Raw genomic sequence first — 12,714 nt, forward strand, 5'->3', positions numbered from 1 at the left:
TTTAACTAATTTGGTTTTACCTGATTAGAGATATTCCCTCATCCTACGCCTGCTTTCTCCGGTCCTGTAAAATCACTTTTTTTCTGACTTCTAACTAAGAATCTGGCACTTGAAATGTTAACCAGACTTCTTTTTCTATAGAGGCTGGCAGACTTCCGAAGTATTTCCATCATTTCCTGTTTTATCCCAGCATAGCAGTGCTGTCAATAGTTCGTACACTGGATACATAACACAAAGAATGGAGTCAATGACTCACATACAAATGTAATATACATTTTAGCTTATAAACTCATTTAGCTCCAATTCCTTCAGAACAGTCAATCCCGGGAATGCATCATGAGCACTAAGCAAGGTATCACTGAAGTAACCATTAAGTTTTCAATTCTAAGTAATGTGAAAAATAGAAAATATTTAATGAAATTTAAAATTCAGTGAATTGCTGCTTTTTTTAAAATTTCCCGAATGCTTAGAAATTCACCAAGAGAAAGAGTTAAAGCTAACTGAAACATTTAATTTTATTTTAACAAATAGAGTATAAAAATCTTTAAGATAAAGCAACTTCTTGATCACTCCTCGGGCATACCAATTCAATTAAACCCCAAATCAAATTATTAAATACATTCTTATGATACCAAAAACATTACAGTTAACTGAATGTTAAGGAAGGCTTAATTATTGCCTTTCAGTATTTGTTAAAATCCATTCTAGACTTTTGGAATGGTTGTCTTTTTTCTCTAATAACACTATGAAGTCTTGTAGATATCTGTATTCAAAAAAAAAGTACTATAATTAGCATTAACTAGCCAGGTCAATCAGACTCACAGTATGATTATGGATGATATGGAATAAAAGCATGCTACACATCCAATCACCAAATTTGCACATCTCTCTGTAAAAGCCATGCTCAATATGAGAGTACTGCACAGGAACTAGGTGGCTGAAATGTCAAGTATGTTTCCTGCATCACCATCCTTAGCACAGGCATCTATTAAAAATAATCTGCAATGTTCTTCCACAGTGAAGAACATAATCACAGCTTGCACCATGATTTTGTACAATTCTTCATATTCCCTGATCCACACATTTCGCATCTTGTCAGACTTCACCACACTGGCTGTTGTCTTGACTCAGTACTATTTTCTGTTAACCGTGAATGCCCACAAGAAAATTAATCTCAGTAGTATATGATGACAGACATACTTTGAACTTCAGATAGACAGGGATTTGCTTAACCAACAGAAGGCAGAGAGTTGGATAAATGTGTTTCTCTGGTTGGCAACCAACGGTGAGTGCAATGCCACAGGGGTTGGAACTGGACCCATAATAGTTCACAACATATATTAATGACTTGGAAAATGGGACCAAGTGTAGTGTATCTAAGCGGGTTAATGACACTAAATTGAATAGAAAAGCAAATTCTGCGGAGGATGTGGAGAGTGCAGAGAGATATGGATAGGTATAGTGAGTGGAAAAGGGTCTTACAGATGGCGTACAACCACAAGTTGGTAAATGCAAGGTCATCCACTTTGAAAGTAAAAATAGAAGAGCATGTTATTACTTAAATGGTGAAGGATTACAACACGCCGTTGTGCAGAGGGACTTGAGAGTGCTTGTGCATGAATTGCAAAATACTGCTTTGCAGGTGTGACAGGTTATCAAGAAAGTAAATTGCCTTCATTGTTAAGGGGACGAATTTAAGAGCAGGATGTTTATGTTGCAACTGTACAGAGTACTGATGAGGCTACACACAGAATACAATGTGCAGTTCTGATCTCCTTACAGGAGAAAGGATATACTGGCTTTAGAGGTGATACAGATGAGGGTCACTAGGTTGATTGGAGAGATGGAGAGAGATTGAGTCGTCATGGACAATACTCTCTGGAACACATGGAAATGAGGAAGGGATCTCATAGAAACACATAGGATTATAAATGGGATGAATGAGAAGGGGTCAGGAAAGCTGTTTCCACTGGTAGGAACTAGGAGATTTAGCTTCAAGATTTGGAGAAGTATGTTTAGAACACACTGCTTTTCCCAGACAATAATGACTTTGTAGAATTCTCTGTCCAGGGAAGCAGTAGAGGGTACCTCATACACATATTTAAGACAGTTAGATAGAATTTTTCATAGTAGAATTAAGGGTTAAAGGCAAAAGGCAGGTAGATGGAACTGAATCCACAGCCAGAATGGCCACTTATAATTGAATAGTGGAGTAGGCTGGACGGTCCAGATATCCTCCTACTGCTCCTATTTCTTTTGTTCCCATGCAAGTATGTGTAGGGCAAGGAAAGGGAAAAAGTCGAAAGGATCAAGGGACCAAAAGAGTGAAAAACAAGGAAGAAAGAAGAGAGCAGGTTGCATCACCCTCCCCTCTCTTTTCCTGCCTTCCTCTGCCTCCAAAAGAGACACTGGTGAAAAAAACAAACCAGCTTATTCCAGACTTAAACAATTTGATGAGGCTGGGTCTCAGTTTGTTTTGTTAATTCAGTCAAGCCACTTCCCTCCTCAACATGCCCACCACTCCATCACCCACTGCTTTTTTAATCCTCTAATGCACCCCAAACGCTTTCTCTGATACATTAAGAAACCACCCATATTTTTCAACATTATTCAACAGTAAAAATTAAAACCACAATGCTGTCATAATTAATCACAATTTAAGATTTGACACTGAAGAAAATTCCGAAGTCTTGTTGCAGAATCTGGGAAAATATGCAGCACTATACAAATGGCTCTATTATTTACTAGGTAGACAATTCTGTGAAAGCACCCGATCTACTGTAATCATATAGATGCACTGTACTAAGACTTTTCATTGTTAAATGTGATTTACCATAAACCATTTTACAGCAAGTTCACTGCACTGACTGCCTTGATTCTCATAAATTACTCCAAATGCTTTTGTATACTCCCAATAAAATGTTCATCAGATACAGATTTACAATGTCTATAATGAAGGTATAAATGAAGTGAAATGATCTTCAAATAAGAACACATGTTACACCAAGAATTAATAAGGTGAATTTATTTTTGTTCAACATGACATAATAGCTCTAACTCTCTTGACCCTTCCCTCAAGTCTGGGCCACTGAAGGCACTTATCTAATATCTTGTTAACAAACCACAATGTCATCCAACCATCTATCTACAGGTCAGTCTAAATCAGACCATTGGCAATCCGTACCCAATTACATCACTTACTGAGTTACCTAACTCCACCCTCCTTTATATAAATATGGTTTTAACTGCCCCCAACCTTAGCTCAATTCATCTGCTGCTCAAATTTCTAGGCACACACTTTATCTCCAGAAATGATTCTTCCAATATTCTCTTAGTTAGCAATTCTGTTTGCTTCTATTGCTGTTGACAAATAATAACCAAAAAATTTATTGCACCCATGTTATTCTGACCCATTCATTCAACATTCTGACCTTGCAAGTCTACAATTGCGCAGTCCTTCAATTTAAAATTATCACCCATGTTTTTAAATTTCTCCGTGGGTGGGGGTCAACTCCACCATTTCAGTCCTATAAATATCCCGTCACTTCTCCTTTAACCTAAATGTTCGATTCTGCAATTCCAGCAGCTTTGCTTTAAGCATTCATGCCTTCATTCATTTGAATTGTAACCCTTTCTGAGTCTTCTCTGAAAAGGCTACAGGTAAAGTGAAAGGACATGAACACAAAGTAGGCAGAATGAATACAAACTAGGAAACACTTTGAAGTAAAAATAGTAAGGCAGAGAATTTTAAAATATATACAGTGATTGAAAGAGTCATTGATTAGATTTACTTTATGTTGCTTATAAACAAATTATTGTTCCATAGTTCAACAAGAGTTTAGGAAGGCAAATTGTACTTGACTTTTATTGAAAGATTATTTGAGTACAATAGCTTGCTCCAACTACAAGAAACCAGATACAAAATACATTGCTATGGTCTGGTCTCTTTACCCAAGGATATAGCTGTGAGGGACAAAGAAGCAAGTTGTTCAGCTGATTTGTTGCTGGAATTTCATTAGTGTCATTTGAGGGGACATGGTTAAACTCTAATGTGGGCTGAAACAGTGAGATGTATGAAGTTTAAGGTGTCTGACAACATAGATGTGGAGTTGATATTTCCTCCGATAGTAATATCTAATAGCACGTTTCATTGTCTTAAACTAGGAATATTCATTCAGTGTAGAGATAACAGATTTCATTGCTCAGAAGGTAATGATTCCTTCAGGTAGCCAAATTAAATATGGCCTGACCTAGTTCAATGACTTTGATCTTTCAGTATGCACGAGATTACACAGAAGAAAAGCAAGCAGAGAGCAAACCCATCAAAAATGAGAATGGGAAAACTAAGTGGTTGCAAGTGAAACTAAGAGAAAACTCACGGCTGACCAAGAGGAGAGGAATAGATAAAAAATTGTACATAAAAATTATGCACGTAAGCTGGCAAAACACGGGGGAAAAGGAAAGCAGTAAAGAAAGGGGAAGATATAATTGCTTAGAAATCCAAAGCACCCTAAATGCAAAAAAAACCTGCAAACATTGACGTATGCATTTCACCCTAAATGCAAAAAAAACCTGCAAACATTGACGTATGCTTTCATATTCAACATCTTCTCCAAGTTGGCTTTGTTCAAATCCTTCGTTGGCAGTGGTAGAGATATCAGCAAGAATTTGCAGCAAGTGCCATTTTGGATCACACTGATAACAAGCTTTGGTTCTTCTGGAGCAGCTTTGTCAGTGGGTCATTAATTGCAAACAAATGGTTGAGAAAAACACCGAAGACTGTCATTAACTGTGGCAAGGGGGTGGAAGGAAGATTCGAGAGGCCAACATTAATTGCGCGGTTTGTCAGTGTGGGTAAACAGAGAAGGGGACTAGAATCAGCAGCAGCAAAAGAATGATCAGAAGTGGCAGGTGGAGGTGGGAAGAGGAGGAAAGAATAAGACAAAAGCAAAAACATGAGGTCAAATACGTTGTAATGTATGCCACTACCCAGAATTTAGCCAACTCATTTACTTACCAGTACCTGCATGTAATTTACCACTGTGTTTTCCTGAGAGCAACTCACAACAGACACCCTCTGGAAAACATGATTCAAATTCCCCTGCAAAAGCCTCATAATACAAACGTACAAGCAATGACACATACCCCTGATGCCAAATTTGCACTATAATGTCCACGGTGATTTCCAACCACGACAGCACAGTCAAAATTCCCAAATAGAATGGTTAACATCAGAAACGGTCGCAAATATGATTTACTCCAATTTCAATACATTTCTGGACAAATTCGTAGATCTAAACAACAATCTTTGTACTGAGCAGTACCCCAGTTATCCACATACAACAACACAAACTAAATTAAACTTACTTAAAAATGAACACTAACATTCCATAACTTAATAGAAACCCAGATGAATGCACAATATTCAACTCCAATTATCACCACTCAGGAGTCCATGTCCATGTCAATCCATACTCCCCCTTCTCCAGCCTTGTATCCCTTTTGCCAATCAACTTCCCAGCTCTTGGCTTCATCCCTCCCCCTCCTGTCTTCTCCTATCATTTCGGGTCTCTCCCTCCCCCTCTCACTTTCAAATTTCTCACTATCTCTTTTTTTGCATTAGTCCTGAGGAAGGGTCTGGACCAGATGTTGCCTGGCCTGCTGCATTCCACCAGCATTTTGTGAGAGTCATTGGACCATTTTTTGCTCAAAATGGAACAAACTGCGAGAAAAAGAAAATCTTTTTCTGTGATAGATAAGCTTCACACACTTGACGCAATCAAGGCTAAAAGTCAAACTCAAGTTGCACGAGACCTCGGGACACCGGAATCAACACTTCGTGGATGGAAATCTCACAAAGAAAAGTTATGCGCATTGCTTCGCAAAGTTGAAGAAGCAGGACTAAAAGCCAAACGCTGAAGACAGGCAAAGATGTCAGCCTCGATGACTCCCTGTACAAGTGGTTCGCTCAAGCTCGCTCAGAAGGCCTTCCAATTTCTGGTCCTATTCTCAAAGCTCAAGCCAAGAAGTTTGACAAACAGATCAAAGGAGAAACTTTTGTCCCTGCCGTCCACGCTCATTTGCGTAAGCAAAAGCTAGAACCGATAGCTCTTCCTTTGCTTGACAACTGTCCCGCACATCTGCCAGCTGCCAACCTAGTAAGCCGTGACGGAAAGATCCGAGTTTCTTACCTCCCGAAGAACACTACATCCAGATCCAGCCCCTAGATCAGGGAATCATCTCCATGTTCAAGCAGAATTACAGGCAGGAATTAATTCATAGAATTGTAGACAACTCAACAGTGCTTGAAGACTATCTGGAAAGCCTGAGCGTGAAGGAAGTTTGCCACTTAGGTGGGAAGACCTGAGCAGCAGTCAGCTCGTCATGTGTACAGAAATGCTGGGAGAAGAGTCTGGGGCCAGCCTTTTCATCACGTCAATCCACCACGGAAGATGATGATGACGAGCCAGATTTGTACGGCTTCACAGAGGAAGATGTGCATGAGGCAAAGAAGCTGTCTGAATGGAACAAAGAAGAGCTACACCAGTGGTACTCTGCCGACGACGAATGCCCAACAAATGATCACCTGACGGACGCGGAGATCATTCATAATGTAACTATAGCACCAGCGGAGGCAGGTGCACCAGTTCTCGAGCCACAAGATGATAATGAAGCGCTTCCACCCCCACCCCCAAAAGTGTCTGAAGTCATTGAACACCTCAAGGCTAGCCTCCACTGGCTGGAGACCCAGGAGGTGGACCACATAAAAAACCTCCAACTGAGAAGCATTCTAGATTTCGCTCGCAGCCAGCAACATGCTACGTTCAAGCAAGGAACACTCAATCACTTTTTTAAGAAATAAACTGTAAATAATGATTGCTGATATTCTTGAATTTTTTATTTGTTGTTTTGTGTATTAAAAAGCTTTACTAAAATTTTGTTTTGATTTCTACAGTAACAACCACCCTGATTTAGCGCAACCTAGCTTTTTTCACAATGACATTTTATGGACCCAAACAACTGCATTATAATGGGGTTTCACTGTACAATTAAAATGTGAAGAATATTTATCTGAAAGGAATTTGCATTAGCAAGGACCCCTTGACCAGATAGCAATGGTAATTTTACATGAGGAAGTTAGGAGGTATGGGATCAAGGGAACTTGGCTGTGTGGATTCGGAATTGGCTTGCCAACAAATGGCAGAGGATGGTATTAGATGGAGCCAATTCTGCCTGGAGGTCCAGAACTTGCAGTGTTCTCCGACCTCTGCTCCTAGTAATTTTCATAAATGGCTTAGATAAGCAAATGGAAAGATTGGTTATTAAGTTTACAAACGACACAGAGGTTGGTGGTTAAGTGGATAATGTAGGAGGTTGTTGTAGGTTACAATGAATATTGATAGGGTGCCGAGCTGGGCTGAGAAGTGACAGATGGAGCTCAAACCAGGTTAAGTGTGAAGTGATACACTTTGGAAGACTGAACCTGAAGGCAGAGTACAAAGATAATGACAGGATTCTTTGCAGTGTGGAGAAACAGAGGAACCTTGGGGGCCTAGTCCATAGATCCCTCAAGGTTGACATGCAAGTTGATAGGGTGTTTAAGGAGGAGTATGGCTGTTGGCCTTCATTAGTTGGGGAACTGATTCAGGTCCTGCAAGGTTATGTTGCAGCTCTACAAAACTCTGGCAACACCACACCTGGAGTATTATGTTCAGTTCTGGTTGCCTCATGGAGGATGCTGAAGCTCCATAGAGGGTGCAGAGAAGATTTATTAATATGCTACCTGGATTAGAGAGCATGTCTTATTGCTGATAAAGCACAGGTACAGGGGGATCCTTGAGACTGCAGTTCTCAAATCTTAAGTAGTTTGGCATGTAATTATATACCAGATTTTAAAGTTATATTGTAAGTTGTAATGTTCTATGACTTAAAAATCTGTCTTTGACAACATATCCAAAATGCTAAACCCCCAAAATTCACCAATTCATTAACACCGGCCTAATATACCAGTATTGCAACCCAGTTCTAGTAATATCAAGTGTTTACAAATATTACCAGTTCCATTGAGACATATGCATAGCAATTTTCTTTAAAAAGAACTCTCCACCATAACTACAACATATTTGCACTGGCCTTTCACATAGTTGAGGAAAAGATGTATGACAATAAACAAGATAAGATCCAGCAGCTTCTGACATTCAATGGCATTACCATTGTTGAATCTCACACTATCAATGTTCTGGTGATTACTATTGATCAGAAACTGAAATGGAATAGCCACATGCACATCCACTTGCCTAGATAACATTCAATAACAATTGTCTGGATAACAGCTTCAATAACATTCAAAAAGCTCGACACCATTAAGGACATCGCAGCCGCTTGAGGGATACCTCATCCACAACCACTCACTCCACCACTTACGCACAGTAGCATCACTTTGTACTACCACTGCACTGCAGCAACTCACCATGACTCCTTAGAAGCACCTTCCCAACCCATGAAGAGCAAGGGCAGCAAAAGCATCAGAACACCACCAACTGGGAGGTAACCTCCAAACCACACACCATTCTCTTGGAAATATTTCACCATTCCTTCACCATCACTGGGTCAAAATCCTGGAACTATCTCCCTAACAGCATTATGGAATACACACAGAAGATTACACAATTTCAAGGTGGCAACCCACAACCACCTTCTCAATGACAACTAGAAATGGACAATTAAATGCTGGCTTGACTTTCAAAGCCCACATCCCTTGAATGAATATAAAAGTCATATTACAAAATTGCAGGTTAAACAAGAGATCCTTTTTGCAATTGTATATTGTAATACAAAGTCTGTTTGCAATGTTCTTAATACTCACATAAAATAATTTCCCAAATGCAAACTAAAACTACTTAATTTTATCAAATTATACATTTTTCAACAAAAGAAAACCTCAGAACCTTAGTAGTTCCTTGACTACTAATATGAATTTACTCGAAAAGTGGTGCAAGCATGGAGCACAATATAGGAATAGCATTTCTATAATTTTTAAAAGGTTAACCAGGATTGGGAAAATGCAGATCAACCATGTTCCTTTCGATTTCATATAAAGCTTAAAAGAGCGACACTTTACAAAGAATACTGTCAGCAATATTTGACTGTTATTACAGACTTTTCAGGAGTCTACATGATGACACCATGACATGAAAATTATTGCTATAAACCTTTTTATTATACCATGAAGCAGATATTCTTTATGTACTCAGATCAAAGTATCAGAAAACATAGAAAATGTGCACAAACCTTAGGGAGTGAAATGCAAAACTGCCCTACTTGCTTACACCAACTTCATTCCAATAGAAAATTTTGGTGAAAAGTTAGAATGGCCCAGGAATGTTAGCAGCCCAATAAAACCCTTTCTCCCTACAAAAGAAATTCTTGAAACAAAAATGACTGTTTCCATAAAGCTTTCTTCCTCATTAAATACGTTTCTTCAGTACACTTGCAAGGGACCTACTTGAAAAAGGCTGCCACAATTATGTATTTTTCTTCTTTTTAAATATAAAACCAGCTGATCTCAGTATTACTTCCAGAAAGTAACCTAGTCACTTCTGTTCCAGCCAACATTTCATTCTTCTCTCAATTCTTTGAACAAGTTGTCAACTCCAAAATATATAACATTTATACCTCTCCAATATAGTTTTTGCTGCCCAAATCCTACTCCCCCCCCAGCTCGAATTCCCTAAAACCACTGCGCTTACATTCCATTTCACCAACTCCTGCAACATTCTTATCAATGTATTCAAATTCCTAAATGGTTTTGTCTCTTCCCAGGTTACTCAAACCATTCCAATATTCACATTTTGCACAATCATCTACTTCTACTACCCCATTGGTGATATTGGATTCAACTAAAATTGCCTGCATGCACTGGAATTCACTCACAAATTTGCTCTGTGTCACGGTCCTCTAAAATACTAACTTGGCTTTTGGTCACCTCTCTGGTTGTTTTGTTTAACCAATCTATCCAAATGCACTCCTGAGCAGTGACTAAAGTTATTTTTATACATTGAAGTGATACATAATCCCAAATTACAACAACAAATAACAACAAACCTGATTTAAGCAACTAAAAACTGGCACTTTGAAACACACTGCTAACAATAGACTTAATTTACCACAAAATCAATAACTAATTTTCCAAGACAAATGCAGAAAAGATCATGTACTATACGCCAGAGGAAACTTTAAAGTTTTTAGAAAAATATATAAAGAACTTATCATCTCATTTGTCATTTAATATCATTTACATTTTAATTCCATTTTAAGTTTTTATGCTTTGGAGTGTATTATAGTTGTGGTCATTAGAAGTAATGCATTTTTCAATGGCCATTTACCAGCCCAAATCAAGAAACAAACATGACAATAATTAATGAACAACAGTACCATTTGCTTGGATTTTGTTAAAGTAATACAAAAACCCAAGTCTCGCAAAAGGTACTATTTCAACTATGAGATTTGACAAACATGAGAACACCTTAAATTTATAGTTATATTTTAAGACTTGAGAGACTCCAAGTTAAAATTAAGTAATCTGAATAAAAAGCCAATTAACAAAATGCTCAAGACCTTTAGTAAAATTCTCCATCTTAAACGTATGAAATATATTATACTGTAGAGTTGTCTGTTTATACGAATGTCACCAAATTTCAAATTACAAACTTTAAAGTTTACTGTGACTAGAAGTTATATTTCAACTCAATGTTTAAATCAAAGCCATTTCCTTTGATAAAGACTCCATGTAAACTTGATTTCCATACTCCTGACTGATTTACCATCTTTTAAAATAAAATACATACTATTTGTCCAGACACATTGATTAAGTTACAGGGTAATACAGCACAGAAATGGGGTTTTAAGCATACTACTTTCAGAAAATCAGTAGCGTAGTGGTTAGCGCAATAATCTTACAGCTCAGGGTGTTCCGGAGTTCAATTCTGGCACCATTCTAAAAGGAGTCTCTGTATGTCCTCCCCGTAGAATGCATGGGTTTTTCCCAGGTGCTCCAGTTTCCTCCCACAGTCCGAAGGTGTACTGGGTAGGTAAATTCATCATTGTAAATTTGCCCATGATAAGGTTAGGTTTAATCAGGGTTTTGGGATTGCTGGGGTGGTGTGGCTTGAAGGGCCAGAAGGACCTACACCACAGTGTATCATTAAATTAAAAAATCTAACTCCTAAAAAATAAGATTTTCAATAAAGCGTAAAGTATTATTTTTACACATTTCAATTTATGTGCACAGATCTCAATTCCTTTTAGAATCCCAATATGGTTATCTTCTCTTCCACAAAGAAATAAGCTTTCTGGTAAAACATTACTAATTTGACTACTGACAGCATTTAATCAATAAACCCTGGTTACTGAACAAGTAAAACTTGAAGATTTACCATTTCAATTTAAAAGCAAGCTTTATGTTAAGAATATTAAAAGTGCTGTTCCACAGGAATCAAAAATGCTAAACTCCAACATCACAAATCATACTCAGCTAATTCTTTGCTATCAACTTGCCCCCAAATGCAACTTATTCTCACACTATTTTCCAAATGATAGAAAACTAACATTAACACAGCAACACCAAAGTACCTATCAAAAAACTTAATAAATCTTGTGTGAAATGTTGGCATGCTTTCAAGTTTTCAAATAAATCCATCATTTACTGTGACAAATGCCAATAACAATTGCTCAGTTTACATTTTATCACATACCCTTAAGGTACAAATTGCATACAATTGCCTGCGTTTGTCCAGAAAGCTACAATCTACATGTATCCACTCACATAACACTCACTTTAATTGTATCTCTGTAATATAACCAAAATCACATATTGCAACCTGCTAACTGATCAGCCTCACTTACCTGCAGTTCGGGGGCGGATCTAGTGTGATTTCAGCCAGTTCCTTTTGAATTCTGAAAATTGATGGAGATATTCAGTACAAAATACTGTGTTGCATTCAGATGTAAAAGAACGATTACAGTGCCCTCTATCACCATCCTTTTCTCAGCAGCTCACCCAACCAAAGTGGAAAACATGGCTGCTTCCTCTTTGTTCTCAGCAACGTTATACTCAAATCCCATAACAGGACAAGTTTTCATAAATTTCCACTATTTGTCGCTTGACTATGTATGTAATTTTGACTAAAAAAGGTAGAAGAGTACATAAGCGATTCAAATAAGGCTGTTCTAAACCAGTAAAGATCGGAATACCCCATATTATTCTCTTTTCGAGCTTATATGCAAATGATGAGAGAAGTGTTTATATTGACCTATTCGATAAGGACTTTATGGGAGTGCAACCAGAATTGGCAAGATGCCGGTACTCAAGCGGAAAAATAGTTTTAAAAAAATGAAGAAAGGGCCGTACTTACCTTTTAGCGCTGGTGGAGAGTTTTGCCGTTGTTTTGCTGGATACCTTGGGGTCTTTCTTTTTCGGCTGTTGCTGTGAGGATGGCTCTTTCCTCTCTTCCTGCGGGTTGTCACGCTGGTCGGCATCCGAGCTCCCACTGCTCGTACTCGGACTCTCGTCATCAGACCTCTGTCTGTCGCTGGACATTTTACCTTTAGCGTCAAAAGAACCCACAGATATTAGCACACCTGCCAAAGAGAAGGAATAAGTCGCCCAAATACTATTTAGAAGTATCTAGTCGCATGGACATCAACAAGCAGTGC

General features: G+C 38.3%; 1 protein-coding gene across 3 annotated transcripts in view; it reads right to left on the reverse strand.

The window, feature by feature from the left end:
- Positions 1-12,714, reverse strand: part of ube2e3 (ubiquitin-conjugating enzyme E2E 3 (UBC4/5 homolog, yeast)) — a 160,304-nt gene that overhangs the window by 146,667 nt on the left and 923 nt on the right. For 2 of the 3 annotated variants that reach the window (XM_072261769.1, XM_072261768.1), the window contains exons 2-3: positions 12,414-12,603; positions 11,905-11,955 (exon numbers count right to left, since the gene is read on the reverse strand). In XM_072261769.1, coding sequence (XP_072117870.1) covers positions 11,905-11,955; positions 12,414-12,598 — 236 coding nt within the window. In that variant the 5' untranslated portion in view covers positions 12,599-12,603. Of the gene's footprint in view, positions 1-11,904; positions 11,956-12,413; positions 12,640-12,714 lie in introns of all 3 variants that reach the window. The other variant, XM_072261770.1, reaches the window with a different exon arrangement.

Source organism: Mobula birostris, chromosome 6 (genome assembly GCF_030028105.1).
Source record: "Mobula birostris isolate sMobBir1 chromosome 6, sMobBir1.hap1, whole genome shotgun sequence".
NCBI classification, from domain to species: domain Eukaryota; kingdom Metazoa; phylum Chordata; class Chondrichthyes; order Myliobatiformes; family Myliobatidae; genus Mobula; species Mobula birostris.